Here is a 15,750-nt window from a genome sequence, read left to right on the forward strand (position 1 = left end):
TAACAAAAGGTAAGTAAAACCCAAGCACTAAAGAACTAACAGCTATATTAATATATATATTAATAACTCCCTAACTCCACCCATTAGGACTGCCCCCTCCTTCAACATCTTCAAGAAGGCCCTCAAAACTCACCTTTTCACTCTGGCCTACCACCCCTCACAAGTGCTCTAAACCCACAGCTGAACTCTGGTCCCCTACCTTTCCCTCTAGATTGTAAGCCTTTGGGCAGGGTCCTCCTCCTTTGGTGTCCTACCTGATCATGCACCTCCATTACTGTGCACCCATGCTATGCATTTAAGTGAACTCAACTTGCCTAATCTCAATGCTCCCATCCAGTGACTAAGCATTACCTGGTACTCTTAGGCCTCTTGCACTGGATCCTAACAGAGGTGAACGGGTTCTATGTTAATCTATAGGATCCGTTCTAATCTATAGGATCCGTTCACATTGCTCCATTAGAACGGATCCGTTCAGCCCATTCCACCAAAGGGACCACAGGTTTGGGTCTGCAGCAATTTTTCTGGATCTACGTGTCCATCACATTGCCTGCCCGCTAACAGAACAGACAATCACAGATGGAAAACTGATGCCTTTCAAAAACGAATCCGGTCCACGAATCAGTTTATACATGGGTCTGTTTTTCATCTGTCTCAGTGTGAACTGGGCCTTAGTGGTGCTAATTTAGATAATTTTTCTCACTTTCTATCTAGACAGAGTGTAGCCAAAACCTGTATAATGTGAAAGGTAGAGCCCCTGTCAGGGGTTTGTTGCTGCCCCTCTCTTCATCTTCCAGAGATATCACCAGATTGCATTAGAACCACTGTACTACTTTGAATGTCAGAATGATAGAAAGTGAGAGGAATAGTGGGCTCACAGCCTTAGCAGCCTAACTGAAATAATTACCATATTCTCTAAAGACTGAACCACGCATGTGCAGGACTTTTACGCCGGCCGACGTGATGATGTCACAGGTATGCAGTGGGGGTGACTTCACCCGAAGTGGCTGCATTACTGGAGCCGCCAGCAGGACCGCAGAGGGGGCCAGGAGGATGCCAGGGACCTTGTGGGCTACGGTGAGTTGGAGGAAGCCCCAGGTAAGGCCAGTTTTCTTTCTTAAGACACCGCTCAGGGTCCCTTTGAACTAGAACACAAACAGAGCTAATGACCCTTTCAACTTTCCTGCAGTAAAAATCTGTCTCTGTTTCTTTGATGTATAAGTGCTCCAGAAAACAGCGACCCAAGTTGGGTCAGAGAGTTAAGAGAGGCTCTTTTGCATAGATAACAACTGAAGTTTCTTAACTCTTCCTCTACTGGAAACAATATTAGCCTCATATCTATGCTACTAATGTTCTATTTCTGAACTGTACTACACATACTAATCATTATCTCATAAGTTTATTTTCACTTCAGATTCCATTTAAGAAGGCAATCTTCTGTTTTGCATAGCTTTTTAGTAAGGAGGCCTTTTTGGTCCTTTGTAGCCCCTTACCCAGTCTTAGGAGTTCCGGTTCACCATGAGCTTGCTGGGCAATCTGTAACAAAACCCAATCATTCTACAGTAATAAAAACAAAAAGTTCAGGAGACACCAAGGTTGTAATATTAACAAGCCTGGTTTTATTTTGGTAATATACACATTTCAAACATTATACACAAATAAAAACGAGCCATTCTTTAAAGCAAACCTGCTCACAATGCTGATAAGCTGGCACTGCTGCTTAAAGCAAAGCTAAGTTGAACTCAACACAATGGGGTGGTTTCAGCAAAGTCTCAGTATGCTAAAGTACCCTGCACACATATTACTGCAGGTACCACAGCTTACCGTACGCTGCGTGAGGTTTACCTCATGTTATGATTCAGCACCATCTGTTATATGTCGCAGTTAGGTGTGATAACTTGCTCAGCAACTACAGCTAAAGAAGCTTTCTCCAGTGCTGAATGTGCTATGCCAGTTCCGTCCACATCAGCACAGGAGGTGCTGTTTCAATGGAAGGGGGGGGGGGGGGGGGAACCGGTGCAGCGCAAGAGTGATGTAACACAGCGGGTGGGATAAGTGAGGAGAACAATGTTCTTGGCCGTCTTGGCTGCCGTACACATGCTGAATTTTTGACAGAGGCAGTCGTAAACGGCCGCCTTGGCTAAGTTTCATGTAGCATGTATACAGAACTTTAGTCCCAAGCCACACATGAGCTGTGGCTGAAAAGGTTTGATGAACCACTAAATACTTTACAATTATAGACAATACTTAATTATTATAAACAAATTGTGCATTTTTTGAAAGTGATATGTTTAATTAGATGCTAAATTAAAGCAAAACACTGCTTATAGTTTTTTTGAACTGGTACAACACCACTGTATTGTGTATCTATGCCCCTGTAGACTTCACTACAGTACCAGTAGATACACGTATGGTGCTGTTTTCGCGTGCCCGCGACCCCCTCCCCCCCCGGCAGGGTACTGACCAGTGAATGGTAACATATGTTCCCAAAGCCTATCAAAGTCCTCGCAGTAAATGAGCACCAGCATCAATGAGAATACCCTATTTTTTTTTTTACCCCTTATTTCCCCCTCCCCCATAATTACCAAAATAAAACACTAGTTTAACCAAAAAAAAGATAACTGAACATGGACTCTTTTTTTTTTTGTATGTATGTCATTAAGGTATATCACCATTATTTTTGCAAATTAGGGCTTGTAATTATTGCTATGGTATAAAGAAACATAAAAACGCAAAACTACACCTTTATTCCAAATAAAATATTGTCTCCATACATTATGCTAGGAACATAATTTAAATGCTGTAATAACAGGGATAAATAAAACGTGTGGGTTTTAGCTAGGAACATAACTTAAATGTTGTAATAATTGTAACAAATAAAAGTGTGGGTTCTATCTATCTATCTATCACATTTTGTTTTGGAACTATTATAGATGAAAACTAAGAAATAATTTTCAAACCTGAGGTAAACTGAAAACAGTAAAATTTGGTGTTGGCGGAATCACAGGGATTTCCGAATCAACCCTCATGTATGCTGAAAGGCTGCATTTTGCCCAGTCCCACTGCAGTCTCTCTTCAGCCCTCTGACAGGATGCTCTGAATTTGGCCTTCTCCATACAGAAGTCTGACCAAAGTGATTGTAGTCATGCATCTTCCATACAAAACAACTAAACTCCACATCTACACAAGAATAGAAGCAGTACAAGCAGATGGGTTAGAGGTGTGTGGCTACAATTGGGCTTGTCAGAGCTTTTTGCAGCCTCATTTTTCAAGAAGGTTGAAGGGTTGCACAGAATGCATCCTTACCCTTAGCTGCTTCTTAGGTGTAGATCTTTTAATGGTTGCTTAGAAACATCCACCCAATCCTTTCTGAAAAGAGGCACCCGACATCTGTGATGTAGAGCTTGCTTTATTCTGCTACTAGCAGTGAGAAAGCCTCAGCCACTGATAAACCGGTCTGCTGCCAGAGAGGAAAGTTAGGGAAACTGTAGGGCAGAGACGTTACAGCCCCAATTCAGAGTAGGTCAGAGTTTCAGAAGGTTCCATGAATGCAGACGAGAGGATCTGGAGTATAACAGAAGTGCTTGCAAGCACCTCCTAGTAATGGCTCTTAAGTAGAGGTGTCAGTTTACAAATCCTGAGTGCAAAGTTTGCTTTAAAGTTGAACTCCAGGCAAATATAAAAAACACTTTCTTATCCAGTTGTGCATTCAGTAAAGCATGGCATAATGCATTTTTAATACAGCAAATGTAAATAAATACAGGCAGTTCTCAAGTTATGCACATTAGATGAATGTGTTTTGAAATAACACGGTCGTCTAAATAAGCGGCACTGTTTGATCTTTGTGTCATTTCTTGAAATAACACAAATTATCCTAAATCTCTTTTCACACCTGTCACATTTTAATGTAAAGTAGAACCCCACCTGGCCTGATACAATGGTGTGGAAGGTGAGTGTTGGCTTCATAGTCATACTGGCCTGACTGGAGGCCATCGATGGATCGCTGGTATTGAAACTACAGGATCCAGATCTTCAGCGGCCATTGGGCACACTATCATCACAATTCTCGTCTGCAGTGTGACAGTAGCAATCCAATAACTACGGATTATCTGGAAACTTCACCAGCCACGACTTAGTAAAAGCCCCCTGATGAGTCAGTATGGCTGTTAGATCCACATTCTCCTCCCATTCCACTAAACTGCACTAAGCAGAATTATTCTTTAAGCAAAATTTGACTTACGGTACATCCTCTTCCTGGAACACACATGTAACATGAAATGAGAACTCCCCTGACACTGACACTGTCTTTAATTCAGCTTCATATATTCCCCTCAGCAGCATTTATGCTGGGATGGGAGTGCTGCACTGTAAGCCAATCAATATCTACTGCACTACAAATGCTGTTAGGCTGACACTTGGAGCTGGATTACAGTAGAGCAAAGCAGAATGTTGACCTCATCAATGTGCTGCCACACTTTACTTGTGCAGTCAGCAGGTTGGTGGAAAACTTGTGTCCAAACTGTGTTGCAAGGGAGAAGAAGCAGGTCATTGAGCATGATTTGCTGCCTCCCTGGGCTGTATTAGCAATAGTTCTTACAAATTGTATGGATCACAGGGAACCCTGTAAATGAAAGTTGCTGGGGACCATGAATACTTATACTCAATCTTACCCTGTAAAAGCCATTATTTGTTCATCTTTGATTGCATGATGCCTTATCTCTGTTTTGCTCACCAGTTTCCCCATCTATCTGCCTGCCATTCTTCCTGCTCAGACAAAGGCACTGGGAAAATGTAAGTGAACCAAACAGCCACAATTAAATGGACACAACAGCCACAATTGCTTCCCCTCTAATGTTATACTTCTGTTAATTCCTAGCAGTACTGGAGAATGGCTGCATCAGCCAACATAGTGCCGCACAAGATAAACAAAGCTGGGCATTAAGATCATGACTAGAAACCACACTCATGAGACATCCTGGACTACACTCTGAGGACCACTGGTTAGGGGCCACTTGAATCAACAGACTGGCTGCAAGCAATTAAAAACCTTCTAAGATGTTTGTCATATACTGTATTTCAGTGGTGCCTGGCATTCAGCCGTAAGTTGCTCCACAGCCCTGCGATCTGGCTGTTTATAGCGCGGTTCTCATAGTGACAAATCCTAAAGCGCATGACTCTTGTCTTATTTCCTGTTTGAGATATCTCTACTTGAACTAATGTTATGCTTTCTACGTATTAACTGACCTCTTGAATTTAGCGGGGCAGATTGTGTTCTCTATCAGGCTTATTCAACTAAACTTCAACTTAAACTGGAACTTTCTGAATGGTCAGTTATGGATGTTCATACTCTACTAGTATATCAAATTCTACAACTTGATTTTTCTTGGCCAACTATTAGTACCCACCTATAATATTGCTGTGCTGCTACATCTCATGGTCAAATATGGAACAATATAAATGCAGCATAGTTGGTTGTTGGAAGGCTGTGATTTCGGATTATTATACAGTAACTTACAAAAAAAATGAGAATGGTGGATATTGCAGCCATGACAATGTGGGTGACGTTAAAGGCTTCTTCTCTCCCTCTGAAAATTGTAGTTTCAGGAAGACTGCTCTTTATTAGCCCTTCCGCTGTGAATATTGATAGATACTGGTTTTAACGTTTTGAAACACACACAGCAGCCACGTAAACAGAGTTGGACCGCTCTGTTCTTCGAACACCTTGTCTTGTAGAGGGTCAACCCTACCATGCTTCACTTAGGTGTATGTTGTTGTGTCCTTAGGGTTCTACAGTGACGCCTGACACTTCAGTCACACCAGTAGCACACTTCAGACAAATATCTGTATTCTTTCTCGGATGGCTTGCCTGCAGATGGGGCAAGAGTTGAGGGATGTACTGCATTCTGTACAGGAGCCATGCCCACACTGAAACACTAGCTTAATGTGGCTGTCGATACAGATAGGACAGGTCATTCGCTCTTCCATTTGGCGATATCGGTTCTGAAGCTCTTCCATCATCTTTCGTGTATCTGATGCTTCCAGACTGGTAACACCATCCACCTCTGTGCTATCTAGAAAACACATCATATAAAAGGCTCAGCAAATACAACCGGACTTGTGTTCTACAAACTACTGAGACTGCCACATTGTACAATTCCATTTTAAAAAAAGTTGGGATGTTTTGTAATATGCATATAAAAAAAGAATGCAATGATTTGCAAATCATTTAAAGAGTAACTGCAGTGAAAATAACGTAATGAAAAAAAGTGCTACATTTTTAACCTACATATGACATTTATCACATGGCCACATCTTTACTGCTGGCAGGTGATGTCTGTGGAAAGAAATGCTGTTTTTTTTTTTGCAGTTGGAAACAGCTGTTATTTTCCACAATACAACAAGGTTCCTACAGTGTAATGTCAGTACCTTGGTTCTGACATCACACTGTAGGAGGGGTTCCACCACAATATCAGCCATACAGATTATCAGTTTGAGAAAAGGTAAATATTTCTCGCAGGAAAGGCGATATTGGATACTGATTCGGATGAAGTTCAATCCTTGGTTACAGTTCCTCTTTAAACCTTATGTTTAAAGCGGAATATAACCCTGCATTTCAACTTTGCTCTAAAACATTATTTACAGCATATTATATGCAACCAACATTTTTTTTTTACAAGACCAGCATTGGAAGGGTTACACACAGAGCTTTAAAGTTCCGTGGAGAGAACTGCTCCCCGCAGCCGAAGTTTAGATAGATACATTTAACTAAACAGAATGTAACAAGTGAGGAATGTGACTCACTCTCTCTGACTGTGCAGGAGCTGGAGGACTGCCAAAGAGTGTGTAACATTCCTCACTTGTTACATTCTGTTTAGTTAAATGTATCTATCTAAGCTTCGGCTGCGGAGAACAGTTCTCTCTACTGAACTTTAAAGCTCTTTGTGTAACCCTTCCAATGCTGGTATAGTAAAAAAAATGCTGGTTGCATATAATATGCTGTAAATAATGTTTTAGAGCAAAGTTGAAATGCAGGGTTATATTCCGCTTTAATTGCAAATAGTACAAAAACAACACATTACACTTTGAAAGTGAGACATTTTCTTGTGTACAAGTAAAATTGAAATATTAGAATCTCATGCAAAAGTTCATTTATTTCAGTAATTCAACTTAAAAGGTGAAACTAATATGTGAAATGGGAATGCTTCGAAAGTGTTTTGGATTAATTAGCTGATTAGAGTCTGACACTTTGAGCCTATAATATTGAGCATTTTCACAATAGTCTAACTTCCTGGGATTTTGGGGTTTTCATACGCTGTAAGCCATAATCATCAAAATTATAACAAATCAAGGCTTGAAATATCTCACTTTGCATGTAATGAGTCTATTTCATATATTAGTTTCACCTTTCAAGGTGAATAACTGAAATAAATTAACTTTTGCACAATATTCAAATTTTTCGAGTTTCACCTGAAATGTATGCTCATTTTGAATTTGATGCCACATTTCTAAAAAGTTGAGTCAGGGACAACAAAATACTGAAATAAGTTGTGTAAGCTAAATATAAATACCAGGTAGAACTTTTCCCAAGTAAGGCCTCGATTCATAAAGCATTACCGCATGCGTTATCGCCCAAGTGGTAAATTACCGCATGGTATGTTATTAATAGTGGATTCATAAAATTTAACGCATGTTTTACCGCATGCGGTAATAGTGCGGTAATGAAAACATTGTTTGTGTCGGTAAACTGAATGAAGTGTATTCATGAAAAAAAAAGGGGGAGGAAGGAAGCGAGAAATAACATGTTGTTATCGCCAACAAAGACCTGGCGAGTTTGCTCTACACAGTAGCATTTTAGGTGACACATGGAGCCCTTTCAACTTAATGTTATGGAATCTTTAAGTATACAGAGGAGGAAATGTAGAAGGGTGGTTGTAATATCACCAGGGTGTTTAGAAATCATACAGAGTTAGATAATTTATAAGAATAATTACAATAAAAAAATATATATATATTAATAATATAATAAAATACTATACATATACACACACACACACACACACATACATACATATTGTATATATATATATATATATATATATATATATATATATATATATATATATATATATATATATAAATAATTTATAATTTATAAACAAAAAGACACATGTGTCTAAAACCACCCACTTCTACCCAGCATGCACCTTGTCATTAGGAAGTCAGCGGCAAACTACCGCATTCAGAAAGTACACCACTCTGTAAAACACTGGACAGGCAAATAGTACAAGAATTTAAGAATAACATTTCTCAATGTACAATTGCAAAACAATGGTTGCTTTTACCATGTACAGAACATTGTATGTAAATGACAAATCCCAAAGCCAATACTGGCCAGCCATGATCCTCAGGACTCGCAGATATTAATGCATTAAAGGGACCCTGAGCAGTGGCTAGAAATGAAATCAGTACTTATCTGGGGCTTCCTCCAGCCCACCGTAGGTCGGGAGGTCCCCCAGCATCCTCCTGGCTCCTCTCCCGGTCCCGCTGCCTCTTTCATCACCGCCAACACCTGGGACGAGTGTCGACCCGACACTTCCTGAATGGTGACGATACGCATCCTCACGCCGGCCACATACATGTTACTGGGCGGCCGGCGTGATTACTGGGTTACTGGTTACTTGCGCGGTTCAGAGTTAGAAAAACGCGCATGCGTAGGACTGTCACGCTGGCCGCCGTGATGACGCGTAGCGACTGGCATGATGACGCATAGCGTCACCGTTCAGGTGTCGGGCCGGGTGTCGCCGGTTATGAAGTGGCCAGCGGGACCAGGAGAGGAGTCAGAAGGACCTCGCGGCCTAAGGTAAGCAGGTATGTACCGATTTCATTTAAAGCTACTGCTCAGGGTCCCTTTAAAAACAGACATAATTCTCCAACAACTAATGTGGATGACTGTACCTTGCTACTGCATACACAAAAGCAAATTAAAACTATACTGTTTAAAGAAGAATACATATAATCATGATCTGGTAACAGTCCTCCCCAGGTCAAAACTCATTTAAGATTGATGAAGCAAACAGGAAATCCATGTCCTCCAGGCTAAAGAGAAGAAGGCTTGTTATCTGCACATACTGTACAGTAGTTCTAAAGTGCACGCTGCATAGATAGCTGCACATCTGAAGGCATCATACTGCTGAATTATATATTCAGGTTTTGAAGCTTTACAAGATGCCATCCAAATAATATCGATAGATTGCAGCATGCAATGCTTGGCATACTATGAAAATAAAAAAAATTGACAATGGGGACACTACTATTGAGCAGCTGAAAAAAAAGATGTTTCCTTTTCTAAACTACAGTACAAAACGTCAGTTTCAAAACTTTTACAAAAGTGCCCCTGCCCCAACTTTATTGAAATGATGTGCTGGCAACAAAATACAAAATGAGCATTTATCTTTTATAAAACAATTACATTTCTGCATTTCAACATTGCACTATGTAATCTTAATGAAATATGAAGGTTTAAATGATTTTCAGATCATTGCATACTGTTTTTATTTCTGTTTTACAGAGTATCACATTTTTTTTTTTTTTTTGCAAATGAAGTTGTATGTTAATTATGTGCATAGATAGTAACACAAGAATTCATCAAACACTTAAACAGAATCTGTACTTTAAAATTCTTACAATAAAAAGCATACCATTCTATTCATTATGTTCTCCTGGGCCCCTCTTTGCTGTTTCTGCCACTCCCTGCTGAGATTCTGGCTTGTAATTGCCAGTTTTAGGCAGTGTTTACAAACAAAAAACATGGCTGCTAACCAGCATGTGACAGCCTCAGAGAAGCTCAGAGCCTGCAGGGGGCATGGAGAGGCTGTGCATAACTTCTAACCTATCACAGTAGAGCAGCACATTCCTGCCTGAGCCGACAAAGCCGGCAAAGGAAAAAAGATTAGATTAGATAACAGAGATAATACAGCCACTGTGCAACTAGGAAAGGCTGCAGTAAGACAGACACATTAGAACAGGTATAGGAACGTATAGGATAGAAGAGATAAGGCTGAAAAATTTGTTACAGAGTCTCTTTAAGAAGCTGGCATCTTGATATTAAACTTTAGTGTGCCGGAATACTTGAATTCTAAAGCATAACAACACTTATTCTGCTAATGGCACATTCCTCAGGAAAGCCATTAAAGGCTCATGAATGTTTTCAAAGCAAATTGTAACGATTTGTGTCAGCAAGAACAGAATTCTGATTATTAGGTGATCTGCAGTATCACCTATAATGCAGATATATACCTGATTATATGGTGATCTGCAGAATCACCTATAATACTGGTATATAAAAAGCTGATGTGACAACAAATAGCAATGAGTGATTGGTGCAACAGTAGTACTGATAGCTTTGGCAATACCTCACCAGAGGAGCTGGTGGGTACTAACAGTACAGTGCCCCTCACCAGAGTCAAGGGCCCTCTGGTGAGAGTAGAGTGGTCAGACAGATCGGGTTTGGCAACAGACAGACAGATGCAGTACAAAATCGGAAAGCAGAGACAGGAAGGTATAAACAGGCAGAGTCAGCAGCAAGATCAGATGGGCAGAGGTACAGAGTCACTGAGCAGAAGAGTAGTCAGAACGAGCCAGAGTCATGCACAAATAATAACACAGTAATGTAAATGTTTAAGGCTATCAAACAATTCCTATCTTGTGTGAAATCCCCCGTTTCCTCCCGGATCAAAGCACACCGGAACTATCTAAGGGTCTGAGCGCTAACACAGAGTATTCGCAACAGCAGACAAGTTGCGAGTGATTCAGCTACGCTTATGAAGCAGAGGAGACCCCTCTGGCACGCCCCCTCCTATCAGCCAATGAGGAGCGGTGAGCGTCTCCTCTGACGTCAGCCGACCGGCCGGTCAGCTGACGTGCCTCCTTCCGCATAAAGGTCCTGTCTGTGCGCATGCGACACAGCAACCCTATGTGCAACTGACAGACCCGTCCTCGGTGTGCTAGACGCCTTAGGCATGGATACATTGCTTAACAGGTAGCTGGAGGCAGCTGCGGTGGTAGCGCTGTTCACCGCGGCTGCCTCTTCAACGTTTGTTACACAAATCTATTTTTGTTGTATATACGGTTAAAGGACACAGGTCAAAACCATAATTGCACTTTTACTTACCGGGGGCTTCTTCCAGCCCCTAGAAGTCTCTGTGTCCCTCAACGCAGTTCAGTAGTCACCAAGTCTTCTGGGGTCCCCTCTGCAGTGGCCACCGTAGCAGCTCATGATCGGGTCCGGGGGTGTTTTACACGAGTGCCCACACAGAAGCCGCCGACCCAGCCAGGTCGGTGGCCGAAATAGAGGGGACCACAGAAGACTTGGTGATTGCGGAACAGCACTGAGGGAACACCAAAACTTCGAGGGGCTGGAAAAAGCGCCAGGTAAGTAAAAATCTAATTATGGTTTTGGCCTCATGTGTCCTTTAAACCTATACAACAAATACTCAGAGAAGAGGGGAGTGTATCACAATAAGCAATACATATGAAGGTGTGCTGGCTGAGGGGTACACAAAACTAGAGTACAGAGCCCCTTTAAGTAATAGCTACCCTACTATTCTATATCAATTCATCATGTTCAAATTATTATTACTGGAAAATTCCGATAATGGTACGCTACATGTTCAACTAGTGATGAAATATGGCATGTATGGTATTGTTTTAACTGGGACTAGCCAAGTAAGGTATTTTGAGGTGTTTTACAATTGTGGCTATTGTCATGTGAAAATTGGGAACGGGGAAACATAAAAAAATCCGTAGTTTCTGCGTTTACACCTAATTTTCTTTGATTAAGAGACTGTAAATTAAGAAAAATACTTTGAAAAAAATATTACCGGAAGAAAGCCTAGTTTGTCCTGAAAAAAAACAACAACAAAAAACAATGTATGTATCAGTTTGATGGCATAGCTAATAAAAAGTTATTGCTGTATCAATAGTGACACAGCTGATATGCAGTGGCGTATCTAGGCAAGACAGCACCCATGGCAAATACTAAAATTGCGCCCCCCCCCCACACACACACACACACCTACAATCAACAGCATCCTGTCTAACCTTTTTGGACAGGGTAACCCCATCCATGCATTCAGAACACACACGCACACACAAATACCAGAATGTAACAGTCACTATGAAATAAATGAGGCTATCCTTCTGATCCTCTGCCTCTAATACTTTAAGGCAGGGAACATACTTGACTGGTTTCATACGCGTTTTCTGCACAGAAGAACTGAAAACTCATGTTAATCAAGGGGCTAGTTGACACCTAATGTGTTTTTCTTGCACAGAAAAAAAAACCCTGACATTCTGCATGATTACGGGCAGCACGGTGGCGTAGTGGTTAGCACTCTTGCCTTGCAGTGCTGGGTCCCCGGTTTGAATCCCAGCCAGGGCACTATCTGCAAAGAGTTTGTATGTTCTCTCCATGTCTGCGTGTGTTTCCTCCGGGCACTCCGGTTTCCTCCCACATTCCAAAAACATACGGATAAGTTAATTGGATTCCCCTAAAATTGGCCCTAGACTACAGTACTTACACTACATAATATAGACATATGGCAATGGTAGGGATTAGATTGTGAGCTCCTTTGAGGGACAGTTAGTGACAAGATATATATATATATATATATATACAGTATATATATATATACATACACTGTACAGCGCTGCGTAATATGTCGGCGCTATATAAATACTAAATAATAATAATAATAATAATGATAATTCTGCTCATTTTGTCAGTTTTCTGTATCAATTACATTAACTGTTGTGAAAAAAGCACACATATTTCTGCATAGAAACACACTTTGTGTGCAGAAAATGTGCGCAGAAAAAGCTGAGTTGAAAACTGAAAAACAAGTGTGATCCCTGCCTTAGCCATAGACCCTGAACAAGCATGCAGATCAAATGTCTATAACACATCTGACAAGATTAGCTGCATGCATGTTTCAGGCATGTGATTTAGACCCTAGTGACCAGAAGGATTTCCATGCAACTGGTATTGTTTAAAATGAAATAAATATGGCAGCCACCACTCTCATATGAATGAAAGCAATGAAACATTTGCAGTGACAATTATAACATAATAAAAGCCTGACAATCTATTAAATATCAGTAGATAGGTACTGAGCTAGAAATATAATGCATTTTAACAACTGAGGTACACCGTACAAGAGAGACGTTGTTAAAACTGGCCACAGAGATGCCAGCAGGGTAATGGTTAAAGTGCAGAGAGTGTTATAAATAAAAGTAAGTAAACAGCGCACTGAGATAAGGCTGAGGAATGTGTGAATGACAGAGCTGAATGGATGTGAGATCTTGAAACCTCCAGACCAGGAGCATCTGCTGCTATCTCGGGGGACTGAGGCATGGTAGGGAGTGAGGGAAAACTTCGGAGCTCACCTCTCAATAGCTTGTAATGTAGATATAAGACAAAGACTGAGACGGGCAGGCTGCTGGATGATTGTTGTTCCCTTAGACTCAGGAATGCTGTCAGCAGCACTGCGCCCCCTTGATGATTGAAGAGGGAGGTCGCCTGGGGCACGTGTCATGCCTGCATCCCTCCAGATACGTGTCTGCTGATATGCCAAAATTGTCTTGTTGGAACTTTAAGGTGTAAAAACCCCGGAACTTAAAGTGGTTAAACAATTTTTTTGCCAATTGAAAGCTCAGAGGGTATTAGATAAAGTGAAAACCAGATATGGTGAAATAATTAATGAGAAACGTTTTGTGAATTGGAACCTAAGAGTGCAGCCATGACACTACAGTAGTTTTGAAAGTATGATGCATTTCCTAATATTGGAGGGAGTTCCTGTGGAAAAAGAGTCCTGATGACTTTCCTTCCTGTTTGTAGTTTAACATAATCTGCAAGTAACTGCGCCTGTGCAGTAGAGCGGACCCCATTGGGATTGGCTATTTCCGACCCAAGCATAGAGCCACTATGGTGCCTGTGCTGGAGCCGGGGAAGGTAAATATAAGAATATATGGCTGCCGTTCAGGGACCTCTAGCGCTGCCACTGTGGGATGGAGTAGGATTCTGGATCCTATCGAGGCTCTCCTCTCCCGATGTAATTACACCCCAGGGGACGTTTTTAAAGTTACAGGTCCTCTTTAAACCTCGTTTTTTCCCCTATTAATTATGTTAGATTTTTCCTGCTAAAAAAACAAACACTTTCTTATTGGTAGTGGACTCAAAAAAAACAAATAAATAAAATGCTACTAAAATGCAATGCTTTCCCTGCCTCACCCAAATACGGAACACTCAGACAAATTTGAGGCTATACTTAATAACCAGACATGCAGTTTGCACTAGAAAGCTTTACCTACCCAGTGACAAAACACACTTACCTTGCCTGAGCTTTTTGGCAATTGACACTTGACATTTTATACATTTCTTCATTCTCCTGGAACATTCTGTGGAAAAATACAATTCATCTAGGTTAAAATGAATTGTGAATCTGTCATACACTTTGTAGCAAAAGAAAGACAAGAAGGCACTCCAGTGGTGCATAAAAATATGTTTAATTAGTATATGGTAAAACACAACGACCCATATGCAATTCACTTTTTCTCCTAAGTTTTCTCCTGGGATATAATTTTTAATCTTCTGTTTAAAATAACTTTTCTGCAGTTTGAAAATGAAAAAAAAAAAAATCAAAACTAGATGTAAAAGTACTATCAAAAGCAGGGATGCTCATCCGGATTCCGGATATCCATGTAACCCGGATATCCGAACTTTTTTACGCTCTCCGATTCGGATTCCGGTTTTTTTTTAAAATCCGGATATCTATCTGCGGATATTTGGCCGCATAACGCGAATATTGCGGATATCTGTATCGGAAATACTGTAACTAAGGAGATGATGTCCTGGAGCCAATCAGAGGGCTCCCAGCAGAAGCCCTAGCAACCAATCACAGAAGGGAACCCTGGCCAGCCCCACCTAACCTCATTGAGCCAATCAGAGGGCTCCCAGCCTAAACCCTGGCATCCAATCACAGAAAGGAACACTGGCCAGCCCCCCTGTATAATAAGGAGGGCTGCCATGATGAGACATATCGTCTTAGCTTGCTGAATGCTCACTGAGAGACATGCTCCAGTGCTGGTGGCCTAGCAAGGGCTGTACACAGTTATAAACCTAAAGCTGTTCAGTGAATAACACCTTCACTACTATCACTACACTATTGTCAAATCGTTAATTAGCTTGATTGATGTCATAGTGTGACAGTCAGAGTGTGTGCTCCAGTGCTGCTGGGCCTAGCAAGGGCTGTACACAGTGATAAGCTGTTCAGTGATTAACCCCTTCACTACTATCACTACACTATTGTTAAATTGTTAATTAGCTTGATGTCATTTGTATGACAGTGTGCTGCAGGCAGCTGCTATGTGTCTGTGTGTGCTGTGCACAGACCAGGCCAGCTGCTGCCTGCTGGCCAGCTATTAGCCTTAGGTATAGGTTAGGTATAGGTTAGGGATTAGGGGATAGGATTACTGTGTTATTAGTTAGTACTGTAGTACTAGAGTAGTAGTACTACTGTGTTAGCTTTCTATAGAACTGCTGTGCTGTGAGCAGTGCCAGTGTGACAGTTAGTGTGCACTAGTTAGTGTGCACTAGTGTCTTCTCCTCTGTCTGACTGTCACTCGGCACTTGCCACGTGTCACTCGTCACATGGCACTCGCCACGTGTCACTTGCAAAGTGCCACGTGGCAAGTGCC

General features: G+C 41.3%; 1 protein-coding gene across 8 annotated transcripts in view; it reads right to left on the reverse strand.

Moving 5' to 3' along the window:
• Positions 1–1,593: 1,593 nt before the first annotated feature.
• Positions 1,594–15,750, reverse strand: part of MIB2 (MIB E3 ubiquitin protein ligase 2) — a 196,018-nt gene continuing 181,861 nt past the window's right edge. For 6 of the 8 annotated variants that reach the window (XM_068240570.1, XM_068240576.1, XM_068240574.1 and 3 more), the window contains 3 exons: positions 14,386–14,451; positions 11,877–11,897; positions 1,594–6,068 (listed from right to left, as the gene is read on the reverse strand). In XM_068240570.1, the coding sequence (XP_068096671.1) occupies positions 5,827–6,068; positions 11,877–11,897; positions 14,386–14,451 (329 nt within the window). In that variant the 3' untranslated portion in view covers positions 1,594–5,826. The remainder of the gene's footprint in view (positions 6,069–11,876; positions 11,898–14,385; positions 14,452–15,750) is intronic. The other 2 variants (XM_068240575.1, XM_068240572.1) reach the window with 1 other exon arrangement.

Source organism: Hyperolius riggenbachi, chromosome 6 (genome assembly GCF_040937935.1).
Source record: "Hyperolius riggenbachi isolate aHypRig1 chromosome 6, aHypRig1.pri, whole genome shotgun sequence".
NCBI classification, from domain to species: Eukaryota; Metazoa; Chordata; class Amphibia; order Anura; family Hyperoliidae; genus Hyperolius; species Hyperolius riggenbachi.